At 42.6% G+C, this 13,957-nt stretch overlaps 1 protein-coding gene across 1 annotated transcript in view; it reads left to right on the top strand.

Moving 5' to 3' along the window:
• Window positions 1–4,259: 4,259 nt before the first annotated feature.
• The window catches only part of TMIGD1 (transmembrane and immunoglobulin domain containing 1), a 30,284-nt gene continuing 20,586 nt past the window's right edge, over window positions 4,260–13,957 (top strand). Inside the window, exons 1-3 of the mRNA XM_075594246.1 lie at window positions 4,260–4,400; window positions 5,141–5,228; window positions 6,123–6,401. Of these exons, the coding sequence (XP_075450361.1) occupies window positions 4,374–4,400; window positions 5,141–5,228; window positions 6,123–6,401 (394 nt within the window). The 5' untranslated portion in view covers window positions 4,260–4,373. The remainder of the gene's footprint in view (window positions 4,401–5,140; window positions 5,229–6,122; window positions 6,402–13,957) is intronic.

Raw genomic sequence — 13,957 nt, 5'->3', positions numbered from 1 at the left:
GCGAGGATGAGGAAGCAGAGAGAAGTGCGGCAGTGCGGCGAGGATGAGGAAGCAGAGAGAAGTGCGGCAGTGCGGCGAGGATGAGGAAGCAGAGAGAAGTGCGGCAGTGCGGCGAGGATGAGGCAGCAGAGAGAAGTGCGGCAGTGCGGCGAGGATGAGGAAGCAGAGAGAAGTGCGGCAGTGCGGCGAGGATGAGGCAGAGGGAAGTGCAGCAGCGCAGCGAGGATGAGGAAGCAGAGAGAAGTGAGGCAGCGCGGCGAGGATGATGAGGCAGAGAGAAGTGCAGCAGCGCAGCGAGGATGATGAGGCAGAGAGAAGTGCGGCAGCGCAGCGAGGATGATGAGGCAGAGAGAAGTGCGGCAGCGCAGCGAGGATGATGAGGCAGAGAGAAGTGCGGCAGCGCAGCGAGGATGATGAGGCAGAGAGAAGTGCGGCAGCGCAGCGAGGATGATGAGGCAGAGAGAAGTGCAGCAGCGCAGCGAGGATGATGAGGCAGAGAGAAGTGCGGCAGCGCAGCGAGGATGATGAGGCAGAGAGAAGTGCGGCAGCGCAGCGAGGATGATGAGGCAGAGAGAAGTGCGGCAGCGCAGCGAGGATTATGAGGCAGAGAAGTGCAGTAGCGCGGCGAGGATGATGAGGCAGAGAAGTGCAGCAGCGCGGTGAGGGATGAGGCAGCAGAGAAGTGCAGAAGTATGGGGGAGGAGGGAACATAGAGTTAAAGAGAGGTGCTGCAACATGGAGGTGGAGAGCACCAACAAAATCAATTGGTGGAAGTTATGGTGGTAAAGGGCAAACAAAGGTTCGGAATAACTGATCTAACTGATCCTACGGCGCCCTCTGGTGTTAAAGATTAAGAATAAATCTTCCTAAAAGAGTCGTCTCAACTATGACCAAGAAAAACAGACACGGATGTAATTAAAAGGTTAAAAGTTTAGATATGTGTAGCCCCCTGTAAACAGCAAAAGCTATACCTATCTTCCTTCTGCTGTGGTAAGTCCTGTTAAGATCAGGCACCAGTAATCATCCTGGGTTTTCCCCCTTTAAGTAGCCCTATCCTGAATGATAGACACAGGCCTGGACTCTGCTGCAGGCGTGAGCACGAGGGGAGATCCTGTTGACTTCACGAGGGGCGGGGCTAGCTCTCTATTTAGCAGCCAACTCCGGTGAGTAGTAGTTCTTTGTTGGAGAGCAGTTCTTCGTTCGAGAGTAGTTCTTCGTTCGAGAGTAGTCAGAGTCTGGAGTTGCCGGTTAGTTATGCCGGGAGTATGCAGCGCCGTTAACGGGCCATGAGTCTAGAAATCCTGCGGATCGGGCCGAGGATTCGGAGGGGCCTACAGTTTCCCCTGCACAGAGTGCAGGCGAAAGCAGAGCGGAAAGAATCAGCGTCCTATAGTAGAGCTGATAGAGTTATAGACTTGGTGGACCAATGCCCTCACCCCACTGCCAGGGGTGATGGGGAGAATCCAAGACCCACCGCGAGGCTAACCTCGGGGGTGGGCCACGGGGTATTGAAGCCCTAGCTCAGACCATCCTGCCGGAAGAGTGACTTGGAGGGAAGGAGAGGAGGAATTATCTGGGCGAAGTCGAGCGGCGAATAACCCATCCTGGCATTTGTGTTGCGGCTGTTGCAAGCCTTATCGTTGGGATATTGTTGCTTTGTCAAATAAAGAGACTATTCTTCATCCGTAAAGACTGTGTGTGACTTGGAAAGTACTACCCTGGGACCCACGGGGTTCTTCTATACCGGTCCTGTCCCATATTCCTGGGAGTATAGAAGATGGAGGCGCTGCACCACTAAGAGATCATGGAGGCTACCACCCCAGAAGCCCGGTCCTGGCTCCCCCACAACATCGCGGGACGCTCAGGCCCTCCTGTTCCTCACAGGTACGCACCACACCGCATGTAATCTGCCCTCATGCACCCTAGACACCACCGTAGAGTCTGGGGGAAGGGGGGAAGCAGGGTTACATATGTAACGCCTATATTATATAGACCTGGATTCACTGAGCTTCCATAACTCAGGGCTGATGACATGACCTGAATTTTTGGTGTTCTTAAATGTACTTTTAATTACAATGAGAGCGGGTAAAAGACCTTGCTCCACTGCATTTGATATTTATGTTTTGACTGTGTTTAAAATGGTTTGTTGGTTGCACTTGACGCCTCCTAAAAGTATATATATCAGAACAGAAATCTAATGTAGGGTTAGAGACATCGAGAAAATGGGTGAATGCTATGGCTTTACATTTTGTGGAGACAGGTCATCATTCAGGCTGGCAATTATGATTTTTGAATGAGGAATGCAAATGTGAAAGACTATGATAATGATTACTGTGTAAATACATTGGATTGAAACCCTTGATGCACTGGGGACACGGTCTCAATAGTGTATGTATATATTTGTGTATATAGGGTGGAGGGTGAAGGAAACCTAAAGCAATTTCACAAGTCCCTGAACTCAATCCATCCATTAAACTCAAATGGATTACCTAGTAAACTTTCTAGATACCACAGTAACACTGAAAGATGGCAAACTGCACACATCTGTATACAAGAAATCCACAGACAGATTTAGCTATAAGATACCACCGCATATGCTCTGACACTGAAGACCGAAATCGGCATCTCACAACCCTGACCGAATCGTTCAGACAGAAGGGATACAAACCAAAGACCATTGCCAGAACTATTACATCTGCAATAAAAGCCCCACGAGAACACCTGCTATAATACAGACAGAAAGAACCTACCACACGCATACCACTAGTGGCCACATACAGCCCTACCCTAGAGGGAATACGAAAAATAATCAAAGATCTGCAACCCATGCTGACAGAGGATGCGACATTAAAAGAAATCTTTCCCAAACCTCCCATTCTTGTGATCCGGCAACCACCAAACCTCAAACAGAAATTAGTCAGCAGAAAACTTCACAACAAACTTAAAGACACTGATAATGGCACAAAACCGTGCAACAACACAAGTTGAAACACACAAGTAATCACAAGGATTACATAAAGCTCCCAATGATAGCACTCATGATAGATAACACTATAGGTAAAAGTGTCATCACAATGGAAGCCAAAAATAGCTTAATCCCACAGTGGGGTCAGCCTCAAAAGGTCACACTCAACAAAAATAATAAAGTTTTATTAAACAATTAAAACCCGACGAAACACCATAAAGATGCATGAAAATGCATAGTTAAAAATCCCCAAAATGTATGGAGGTGAGAGGAATAGGCAGTGTAATATTATACCTAATGCCTAAGTCCCACAGACAGATAGTAATAGGCTGTACTCACAACAACAGTCACACACAAAGTCTGTGTGAGGCTGTAAAAGCATAAATAATGCCAACTACGCAGCAGTAGAGTATTACTTTAAAACTCCCAAGAGACACTGAATAAGTCATCCATACAGTGAATATCCAATCTGATATGGTGTGTCCTGTGCATATAGGTGAACAACTGCAGCCCTGGGAAGTATCCCGGACTGATCTCACCTCCAAACACAAACCACGTGAGTGTCAACGTGATGACGTTGTTGTGAGAATCCCAGGGCTGCAGCTGTTCACCTATATGCGCAGGACACATCATATCAGGTTTGTAAATGTGTGTGTGAATATTACATTCATTTTTATTCTCTCTCATTAACCTTTGAGCAGAGCTCTTTCAGTTTCCTAAAATAGAAAGGATGCCAGGAGCCTTGTGGAAGAGAGAGGGATTAGTGATTGGGAAGCAGAAATAATGAGCCCAGGTAGAAGAGATTTACCAGCAGCTCTTTGGAATTTTCCATCGATCCTTTCTATTGTTTTACATCCTTTGATTTATTCCGTGGGTGGGGAAAATGTTGTAGGCACCACGTAATGGACAAATCCAAGATGTATATCCCGACAAAATCTTAAGTCAATATCCACACTCCAACTTCATTGAGGACATTTTTGTGCATCTAGACAGTCCCCAGCAGAAATGATCACTGCATTATCTGACAGTGTAGTTGGGCATATATGTAGATATATTTTTCATTAGGTAGTTCCTGGTAAGGGTAGTTTCTGTACAGCCACAGGGTCAATGGCACAGAAATGGCATTTACAGCTGGAATTCCTGGTCACTTAAGCGCCTCACCCAAGGCCATTAAGGGACTGAGAACAGGTTTGTCTACACTCAACAATGCAGAACGCTTTTCTCAAGATGGGTTTTATATTTACTCAGAAACCATAAACAAATGTAGACCTTGAACTGTAACCTCTCAGGCAATGAACCCGACATTCATAAAGAATTGAGAGTATAAGATTTGCATTTAACACACAAGCATGCTCATTTCTTGGACACAGCTGATGATCACAGCCTCAGAGAGACAAGCAGCTGGAAAATGGACAAATCCTTGGAAAAGGGGAAGGTAGGTGCATCGTCACTTGGCCTAAAACCCAGAGATACAAATTTGCCACTTGCATGTAACCAAACTAAAACCGTATAACTAAATATAGCAATGGAATCTGCCTTCGTAGAGAGATTCACCTTTTACTTGTACTACTTTGTATCGTGTAATCTGAATAACTCCTGTCAGATCAGATGCAGTGCACTTCACTTTTAGCTGTTTGACCAGTGATGGTATAAACATTACTGTTCAAAAAAGAGCAAATAAAAGTTATTGCCAATTTGCCTCATACAAGAATTCACAAGAAAAGAAAAAAAGGATTAGGCAAAGATTCTCAAAGGTTATTACACCCGATTATTATTATATATATTTTTTAAAGTGCCAGATACATTTAATCTATTTCACGGATCACTCGTGTACATTTTTATTTTTTTGGACCTGCAAGTTCACATACGAGTTTCATTCTTTATTTAGTGCGCTGTGGGTTGGTTACTAGGCAAGAAACGTTGGCACAAATGTATTAAATGCCACTGAACCTTAACTCAATTTATGGCCAATTTACTCCTGAATTAGAGGTAACAACCAGGATAAAGGTAGTCTGATGAAGGGACATTAGCGGACATGAACATCACTCAGCAATTCAAAGGCACCATGATTACAGTACATTTTTCTGAGAACGTTTTTAACCTGGTAAATTTAAGTTCCAGTCTGTGGAACCACATGGCGTAAATGATTTTAATTGTCTCGTCTACTCTTTGCAGTCGGACCCCAATCTTTTGATAATGAAGCACAGCCTGTTCCTGTCCCTTGTTTGGGTAGTTCTTGCACTGCTGCCACATGAGGTTACAGGTAAGCAGAACCGGAGACTTCTGTAGAATCCATACAAAGCCTGTGATCTGACAATTTATGCCGTGGATAGATAATTCCTGATCCCAATGCTTCCTGGGCTTTCAGTGCCAGCCAGCACGTTACCAGAAATAATCCAGCAATACACCACATTATTCGGTTCATGAGCACTCAATAGCTTGGTAACCAGTGATCCTTTGTAAGGATAATTTTACATTTCAAAGTATATTATTAAGTGACTCACCTTTTCCATGCAATTTGGCCGCGTAAACCCCATCACTGCCACCGGCGCTGGAGGGGTTTACCAATAAAGGAATAAACTTTATAATTAAAGTTGGGTATACTTACTGCTAACTAAGCATTAACATGAGTAGCTCCCTGTGCCACATAACTGTATAGCTGTATTGTACCTGTATTGTTCCCAGTGTTGGCTTTACTCTATGAAAATAAGAAGCTTATGGGGTGATTCTTTAAAGCAGCGGTGCGGAAAGTGGGTGGCGCTGGATTTTTTTTTGGGGGTGGGGGGCGGGCGCTTGCAGAGGACCCGCACTCTTCCCCGAGGCATTTAAATTAAATGCCGGGGGATCGCGTGAGGCCCGTGCAACAATAAAACTTACCTTGATTCAGATGCTGTGACGCGTCGCCATGGCAACGCGGCGTCAAATGACGAATTCGCCTGATGGCGACTTCTTCTCCAGAAGGGAAAACACATCTTCACAGCATCTTAAATAGGAGTTTTATGGGTGGATTGTGTAAACTCGGAAGCTGCTAATTGCTCAGTGATCAGCCCCAAACTCCCATTCAAATCTATTGGAGTTTATAGCAATCAGCCCCTTCGTGTTAATGGCCAGTGAGAAATGTCTGAATATATGTCTGACCTAATGATTGTTCCTGTAGCTGTGGAGCTGTCACTCAATAATAACGCTGAGAGTTTCATGCTGACGTCCGACACCGCCGATTACCTGGGCCTGCTCTGCGCCGTGCACAATCACACTAGAGAGGAGCGCCTGAACTGGTACCGTGGGATCCAGCCCCTGGACCTCAGATCTGGGAAGAACCTGAACTCCAGTCAGGTCTGCATCTCCCCGCTCACACCCACCGACAATGGCGTGACCTTTACCTGCCTGCTGGAAAGTAACACCACCATGAAAGTGTCCGTGATCCTGAACATCAAATGTGAGTTGGTTCCCTCTCAATTCTGTGGATGTCGGTCATAGAAGGGTGTGTGGGGTGTGTGGGGTGTGTGGGGTGTGTGGGGTGTGTGGGGTGTGTGGGGTGTGTGGGGTTATCAGCATTTATCCGGACACAGCAGTATGGCTGCATTAACCCCTTAAGTACAAGCAGGGCTAGCAACACATTGCTTTGCTAAACTTTCTGGAACTGAAGAGGTTAGGGCAGACGTACCCTCTGTACACAATTATGGACTTAAACTGCTAATTAAACTGTTGTCTTTTACAGCATTCGCCATTTAAAAATGACTTGGTTGTAAATATCATTTTACAAATAGCTTCCGCAGGGGGGAATTAAAATACCCGCTGCCTTTCACATCCCAGTGGCTTTATCCGCAATGCCAGCCAAATATAAACCGGGACAAACAGGGAAAGGAAAAGAATAAAACAACTGATCACAACAGAATATGGAACCAGCTCCGTTTAATTGTTGGGGGGGATGTGGGTTTGCTGTTTAAATAGAAGATTATTGTCCAAACTTTTTTTTTAAAACACATGTAGGATATTGCTTGGATTGCTCCTTTAATATACTTATTTCAGAGACTTTGTTCCAGCTTCTGCTAACGTGCAAACAATATTTTTTGTTACATAATGCTGACAATGTGCACACATACAATTTTGCAGGCATAATGAGCCATTGGAAAAATAGAAAAACACCCCTTGCTCAGCAAATAGTAGTAATAAGTAGGTTTAGGTGCATACAGGAATGAAAACCAATAACATCAAGCAGAAAAAAGTACTGTATACTGCACTCACGGTAGTAGTATGTAATGAATTTGAAACAAAAAATAGCTTTTAATGTAATTATTAATTTAAAAGATGCCTGGAAGCAGAATGATGAATAGTTAAACATATAATTATATACAAGCAATGTTGTTAATATTTGTAAGTCCACCAAAGAACAGTCAGTTGAGCCCCTAATAAACACAGATGGTAATCTATTACCAATTAGGAGCACTGGTCCAGAGCCCAGATAATAGTAGCCCAGGAGTATACTCAGAAAATAGTGTTATAATAGCAGACACTCCAAAAGGATAATTAGTCCCTTTATGATACACTTCTAGTCGGGTACAAGGATTGTAGTACTGTAGTACAAAATGTATTCTTGACCTGCTAGACAAACATCAGACACAAATCATCTGTAGTCATAATCTAAGACCAGGAAAAAATAGGGGAATGACCCCCTTTGACTCTGTGGCTACCAAAACCGTGGTATAAGTGTGTCAGTCCATGGTAGTAGGAGAAAAGGCACCACTAAATGACTAATAAAAACATTTAAAGATCACATCCAATTGGACTAATACAGGGTGGGGGGCTAGTAACGCCGGTAGAAGTACAGATGGGCACGTCCAGAGAAATGCCCAAAGGTAAGTCCATAAATTCCAGTAACTAAAAAGCTCACCTACACCCGTGTCCTGGATTGTACAATCAGCGGTCAGTACTCACGATATCCTCCCGTTATCTGCCTATGAAGCTGATGGTGATGCAGCACGGCTGTCTGCTGTTTGTGGTGTCCGCGTGCTCCAGCCGGAAATGAAGAACAAGGTAAGATGGGAAAAAACAGGTGACACAGCGGTCACAGCTCCTCCAATCAGCCAAACGCATGTAGAAAAAATAAAAAACTTTATTGAATCGACAAAGTGAACATCAGTACAAGTGACACTCTGACGTGTTTCGTCCGGGTGCGGACTTTATCAAAGAGTGATTTCCCTACGCATGAGACCGTCTCTATATAGAGCAAATAAGACTCTAATTGGTTACAAATTTCGTGGAGGGACTGCCTCCACTCAGCTGCGACATAATGAATGAACACTAGATCATGGTGTCTGAACAAACATAGAAACCGTCTCATGTGGATAACAACATAGTAAAATACAATACACACATTGAAAAAGATGTTTCTTTTTTATAAAAAGGGTTAAAAACAATGGAGCTGAAATGTTCACAAATTACATAATGGAATGATCATGGAAGAGTTTGAAATTAATACTGTTCATATATAATGAAAATTCACACAAAATTGATAAAGACCATAGATGATTAACCTATAACTCAATACATTGTAAGTAAATAATTCCTATATGAAATATGAATAATAATCATATAAATAAACATGTTAGCTGACATATATATACACACACATACACATATTACCTATATTAACTCTTTTATGTAATGGAATACACCCCAGGCACCTTCAAAATGGGAGAATAGAAAGGGTTAACCCACCAAGAAATGTTTAAGCTCCCACTCATGGTTAATGCCCAATGGATGAAGTGTGTCCAGGGTGTAAATCCAGTACATTTCCCGTTTGTTCAATGTATTTTCCCCATCCCCACCTCTAATGTGGGAGGGAATGTGCTCAATTGCTGCATATGAAAAATTTCCAATACCACCGCACATAGAGAAATGTCTAACTCAGTATTATGGTTTAGCCTATCCCATAGCCTCTCTTGCATTCCCAGTAAAATCAACCCCACACTGATGAGACCCATCAAAGTCGAAACGGCTGTCTGTGGGTGGTTTTCTGGGTATGCGCCTTAACCCTGGCTGTGCTCAAAGCTGTGACCATGCAGCAAGCTTAAGCCTATAGGGAACCATGTTAAAAATGGTTATTGAGGCAAAAAGTGACACTGTGTGCTCATTTGCATGTCATTTCCCAGAATCCCTTGCTGCAGTGGAAGTGCTGTATGCTGGGTGATAATGGGGAAAGGCGGGGTTGCAGACCTGCCTAAGACGTGCAGATGAGCATACAGTTATATTTGCATATATATATATATATATATATATATATATATATATACACATATACATACAGTATACAGTTCTAGAAGGTTAGGTTCCATGGAGGCGACAAGTAGAGGAACCTGAAGTGCACACGTGTATAAATAGGTTCCCCATCAAGGATGGATAATCTCTTAGAAAAAGAGTAAATGCGCCGCACAGCACCAAAAAAGAAAGTGAAGGCTGATATGGGAAAAGTAAAAAAGCTTTATTTGCACAAGGTGCAAGCGAAACCTCTTGACGCGTTTCGGCCTGGGAGGCCTTTGTCAAGAGGTTTCGCTTGCACCTTGTGCAAATAAAGCTTTTTTACTTTTCCCATATCAGCCTTCACTTTCTTTTTTGGTGCTGTGCGGCGCATTTACTCTTTTTCTAAGAGATTATCCATGCTGATTCACTGCGCGCCTGCACGCCGAGTCACTGCTGGGTGTTCCTGGCTGTCGGGTCTGCCGTGACGTCACTCAGAAGCACCATCCATGCCGCCGGTCAGGTGACCACCCTCCGCATCGGCGGGCAGCGGGTTGGCGGTGAAGCAACGAGATCCTGCGACGGAGAGACCCCAGCCTATCCAGGAGGAGCGGGAGCATACAGCACAGCAATTTGAAAGACCGGACATCAAGTAATATACGTGAGTTTCCCGTGTTCCAGCCTTATAGTGCTCTTGGTGAGCCGGTTGGAGGGAAGGATACATTTTCTACACTGCTATACGATTGAATACAGCCGGGGTCTATGTGATTTATTGTATTATTGCTCACCAGCAGGACTATGCTTTATTCTGAGCGCCTGGAGGGTTAATCCATTGATTTACCCATTTGTATACTAGGTTCCCCATCAAGTAATAGTTAGTACAGGTATCGGGTTATTATTTTTGAGTTAGGGAAGTGCCCTTGTAGATAGGATCCGTGTGCCAAAGCAATAAATGAAGGAGTACAGGTTCCCCCAAAAAGGGAAATCTGTATCCTATAGGGGCTTCCCTAGAAGTGGTCCAGGGATTCCAAGAGATCAGTATCAGAGAGCCCACTATACAGTACTTGGGCATGGATCCAAAGGGAAGGAGGTGTAGTCTGTGGATAATGGATAACACTTTTGCCTCAGCACTAGAGTGCTATAGACAAGGTATATTAGTGAGTCCAAGATGGAATCAAGGAATTCAGAGGCATGCACCCTATACGGAGGGAGCTCATTGTAGAATGTGAACCCAGTAACAAGTAGCAGCACCTCTCTACGGGCATTAAGTGAGGGCGTACCCTAGGGAAGCAACAGTTGGTAAGAACACATTGAAGAATACACTGCTTTGTACATAGTGTGGATGCTGTCAAATAAAGGAGAATCTTTCTACCATAAACGCCCAGTCTGCATTAATCCAGTACCCTGGTAAAGGTCACCACGAATGAGCACTGCCATGTACATAGACTATTGATGTGAGACTCCTTAAGAGCCGGGCAAAGAGGATTACACTCAAAGGGAGATTAGACAAAACCCTCATTTAGACCATTGAAGACAAGTGTCCCTAACTTACAGCTCCATTTGGACTATCTTTTGAGGATCTCTCTAGCACAATAACTTTTTCTAACATTGGGTGTTGTTGCTATGAATTTTAGGGAGATTATGTCTTCTTGGTGGTAAGTATTCACATGTTAGGCTACTGGGATGTCCAACTTGTTGCGTATGGCACCAATGTGTTCCAGTAGTCTGCGTCGGAACTGGCGACATGTTTTCCCCACATACTTTTTGTTGCAACTTCATTGTGCCATATACAACAGCCCAGTAGTTTTGCAATTTATAAAATAGCAAATATTAAAAGATCTCGTTTCATCTAGTTTGTTAAGGTTTTTGTCAGGAGTATTAAATCACAGGCTCTACATGTCGACCCTTTACAGGACCCAGAGACTTGAAGTTGGTTTAGCCAAGTGCATATTGTTTCTGGGGAGAGATGGCTATGTACCAACCATTCATTTAGGTATTTTGCTCTCCTACTCACAAGAATTGGTCTGCTCCTTATTACTGGTTTTAAAATTGAGTCCTGTAGTAAAATATGCCAATGCTTTTGTAGGATGGATTTAAGAAGTTGCCATTGATTGTCCCAGTAACTGGAATACGTTTCTGTGGCTGATCAACAGGGGTCGGTTCATTTCGTAATTGAGATTCCCGAGAAGTCGATGTAGCTCACCCCCAAGCTCTTTTTAATACCCCCTTATTATAAGCTCATTGAAGAAATCCCTGTTTAAGGTCAAGTTTGAGCTTGTTTCTCAAAATCACTAATTGACTAACAATTTCTTCAAATACGGCTACCACCAATTTGGGGTCCTGGGTTATGGCTGTTAGCTCTTAGAAGTCTATTCGTTGCAGTTTCCTTCCTAAAAGTTGTCATTTGTAATGTGCCATCATTACCACATTCAATTTTTAGATCCAAGTTCAAGAGGGCTTTACTGATCGCAGTTGTTAGTCTTAGGTTGAAGGCATTATCATTTAGTTTATTAATGAACTCTTCTAACAATGTAGATGTAATAATCACATTAAAATCATTTTTAAAAATCATTACATACCACTACCTGGGTTTTTTTAAAGTGCTTTTTTTCCTTCTGGATCATGAATCCTTGCCCTGAAAAGCTCATCTATCTGGTGCATGAAATAAAGTGACTTGCAAAACTACAAGAAAAAGTCCTGCTTCAGACGTAATATCATATAATCAATAAGGATCCCGATCAACATAAAATAGCCTTCGTATACAGTCTCAATTCCACAAGTGGGGTGTGGCACTTACACGCACAATGATTTCATTTTTTGGAGAGAGGATTTGTGAGTGCTATATACAGGACTTTACCTGTGTTCTTCTGGGTCCCCGGTGAATAAAGTGACTTACCGAAAGTCACAAGGAGAGCAGACCGATCCAAACTAGGTCCATTTGCTTCAGGGACCATGTTCTTTACCTCTGAGCTACTAACAGTGCAGGTTTTAAAGCAATCCTCATTAGCACAGGTGGCCCAATCATTGTGACTGAACCACCTGTGCTCAAGCAGGGGTATCCTTAAAACCTGCACTGTTACTGTTCCTTGAGGACTGGGCTTGGGAACCAGTAGTGATCAAGATCCCTTGTTTTTCTTGCTCGCAGGGAGAAACCCGTTGCCTGTTATGTCAAAAAACTTTCTTGAGACATGGTTACTTATACAGTATTAAGAATAGATTAATTTTGAACCTGCTAATCTACTTTGTGAACTGTAAATCCATACATTTTCAGCTGCAAAAGTGAACTTAACAAATACAGGACGTATTGTATAAAATTTAATTTATCATTATTTGACATTTTGAATCCTGGAATATTTGCTTCCCCCCCCCCCCCCCCCCAAATATGTACATTCTAATAATCTGAATTGTTGATTTTACAACTAAAATTATAGTTAGAGTTCTAGATAAATGATCACCATTTAGTTTTGTGGGGTGAGCGAAGATATGTTATATTTTATATATATAACATAGGGCCTGATCTGGTTTGTTGATACATTTCGTCAATAGCTTTTCCTTAATATGTTCCCATAATTCAGTGGTTTTCAACATTTTAAGAACTGCCAAACGCTAGTGCCACGTACGGCACACCTGTGAACACGTGACCTTTATCTGGTACTATATACCTCATGCATCGACCGTGGCCCCTTGCAGATGCACTGACAAGAACACCTTCCTACTTTCTCTGTACGTTCTTCCTACTTAATACTTTGATTGTAAGATCTTCGGGGGAGGGACTCCTTTTCCTAATTTTACTTTTATGTCTGAAGCGCTTATTCCCTTTGTGTGTTATATTATTTGGTCACATATATTACTGCTGTGAAGCGCTATGTACATAGATGCCACTATATAAATAAAGATATACATACATGGGACAAGGGTTAATACACACAGCTATAAAGCGGATTCAGTTTTCTCCATGTATGGCCCCTCAAATAAATAATATCTCCCCTCAATCTGTCCCAATATATCATATGTCACGAACTTGTGAGCACGTGACATTTATGCAGTCAGGGTTAATACACACAACCAACTCGCGGCCCCACCTTTCTCCTTCACAGGGTACTTCAAAATGAGTTGATATTTACCCGTACTTCATTACAATATATATTTATCCCGCTGCCCCCAAAGTCAACGCAAAATTATATTTTCCAGAGTCTTCGGTCTCTGTTTACTAAAGAAAAACTATGTACTTAACACACAAAAATCTTTTACAGCAAAATGTGTCCAAAAATGTAAATTACGCTCTACAAAGCGTGCAACAGTTCAATCAGAGCCCAAAGTATTACTTAGTAAAGTTCAGCTTTAATATACAAAAATACAGTGCTTAGGTTACAGAAAATTATTATTACAAGAAGATACAGTTATAGTAAATGCAGACAATTTCATCAAATAAAAGATAAAGAATTTCTATACTTTACCACTGAATATCAAACATGACCATATAACTTATATTTTTGCATGAGAAATGGAGATCTGTTCTTGGCACCTCCTAATCATGAAGTGTTTGGCATCATTTAATTCATCTCATTGCAACTGTTACAAATATCTATTTGTTATTCTTGCTAATTGTTGTGAGGTCCAGCATTTTTCCCATTTAATAAATGTACACTTTTTGGAACACTTTCTTAACCCCACTGTCTGATATTTGCAGAACCCCTTCAGGGCACATTTACAATGGTCCTGTTTATTCTAGTGTCAGGACAGCCATATTTTAAT

This window comes from Ascaphus truei, chromosome 3 (genome assembly GCF_040206685.1).
Source record: "Ascaphus truei isolate aAscTru1 chromosome 3, aAscTru1.hap1, whole genome shotgun sequence".
Lineage (NCBI taxonomy): Eukaryota > Metazoa > Chordata > Amphibia > Anura > Ascaphidae > Ascaphus > Ascaphus truei.
The sequence above is the reverse complement of the archived record's forward strand: the minus strand, read 5'-3'. Positions and strand labels throughout refer to the sequence as shown.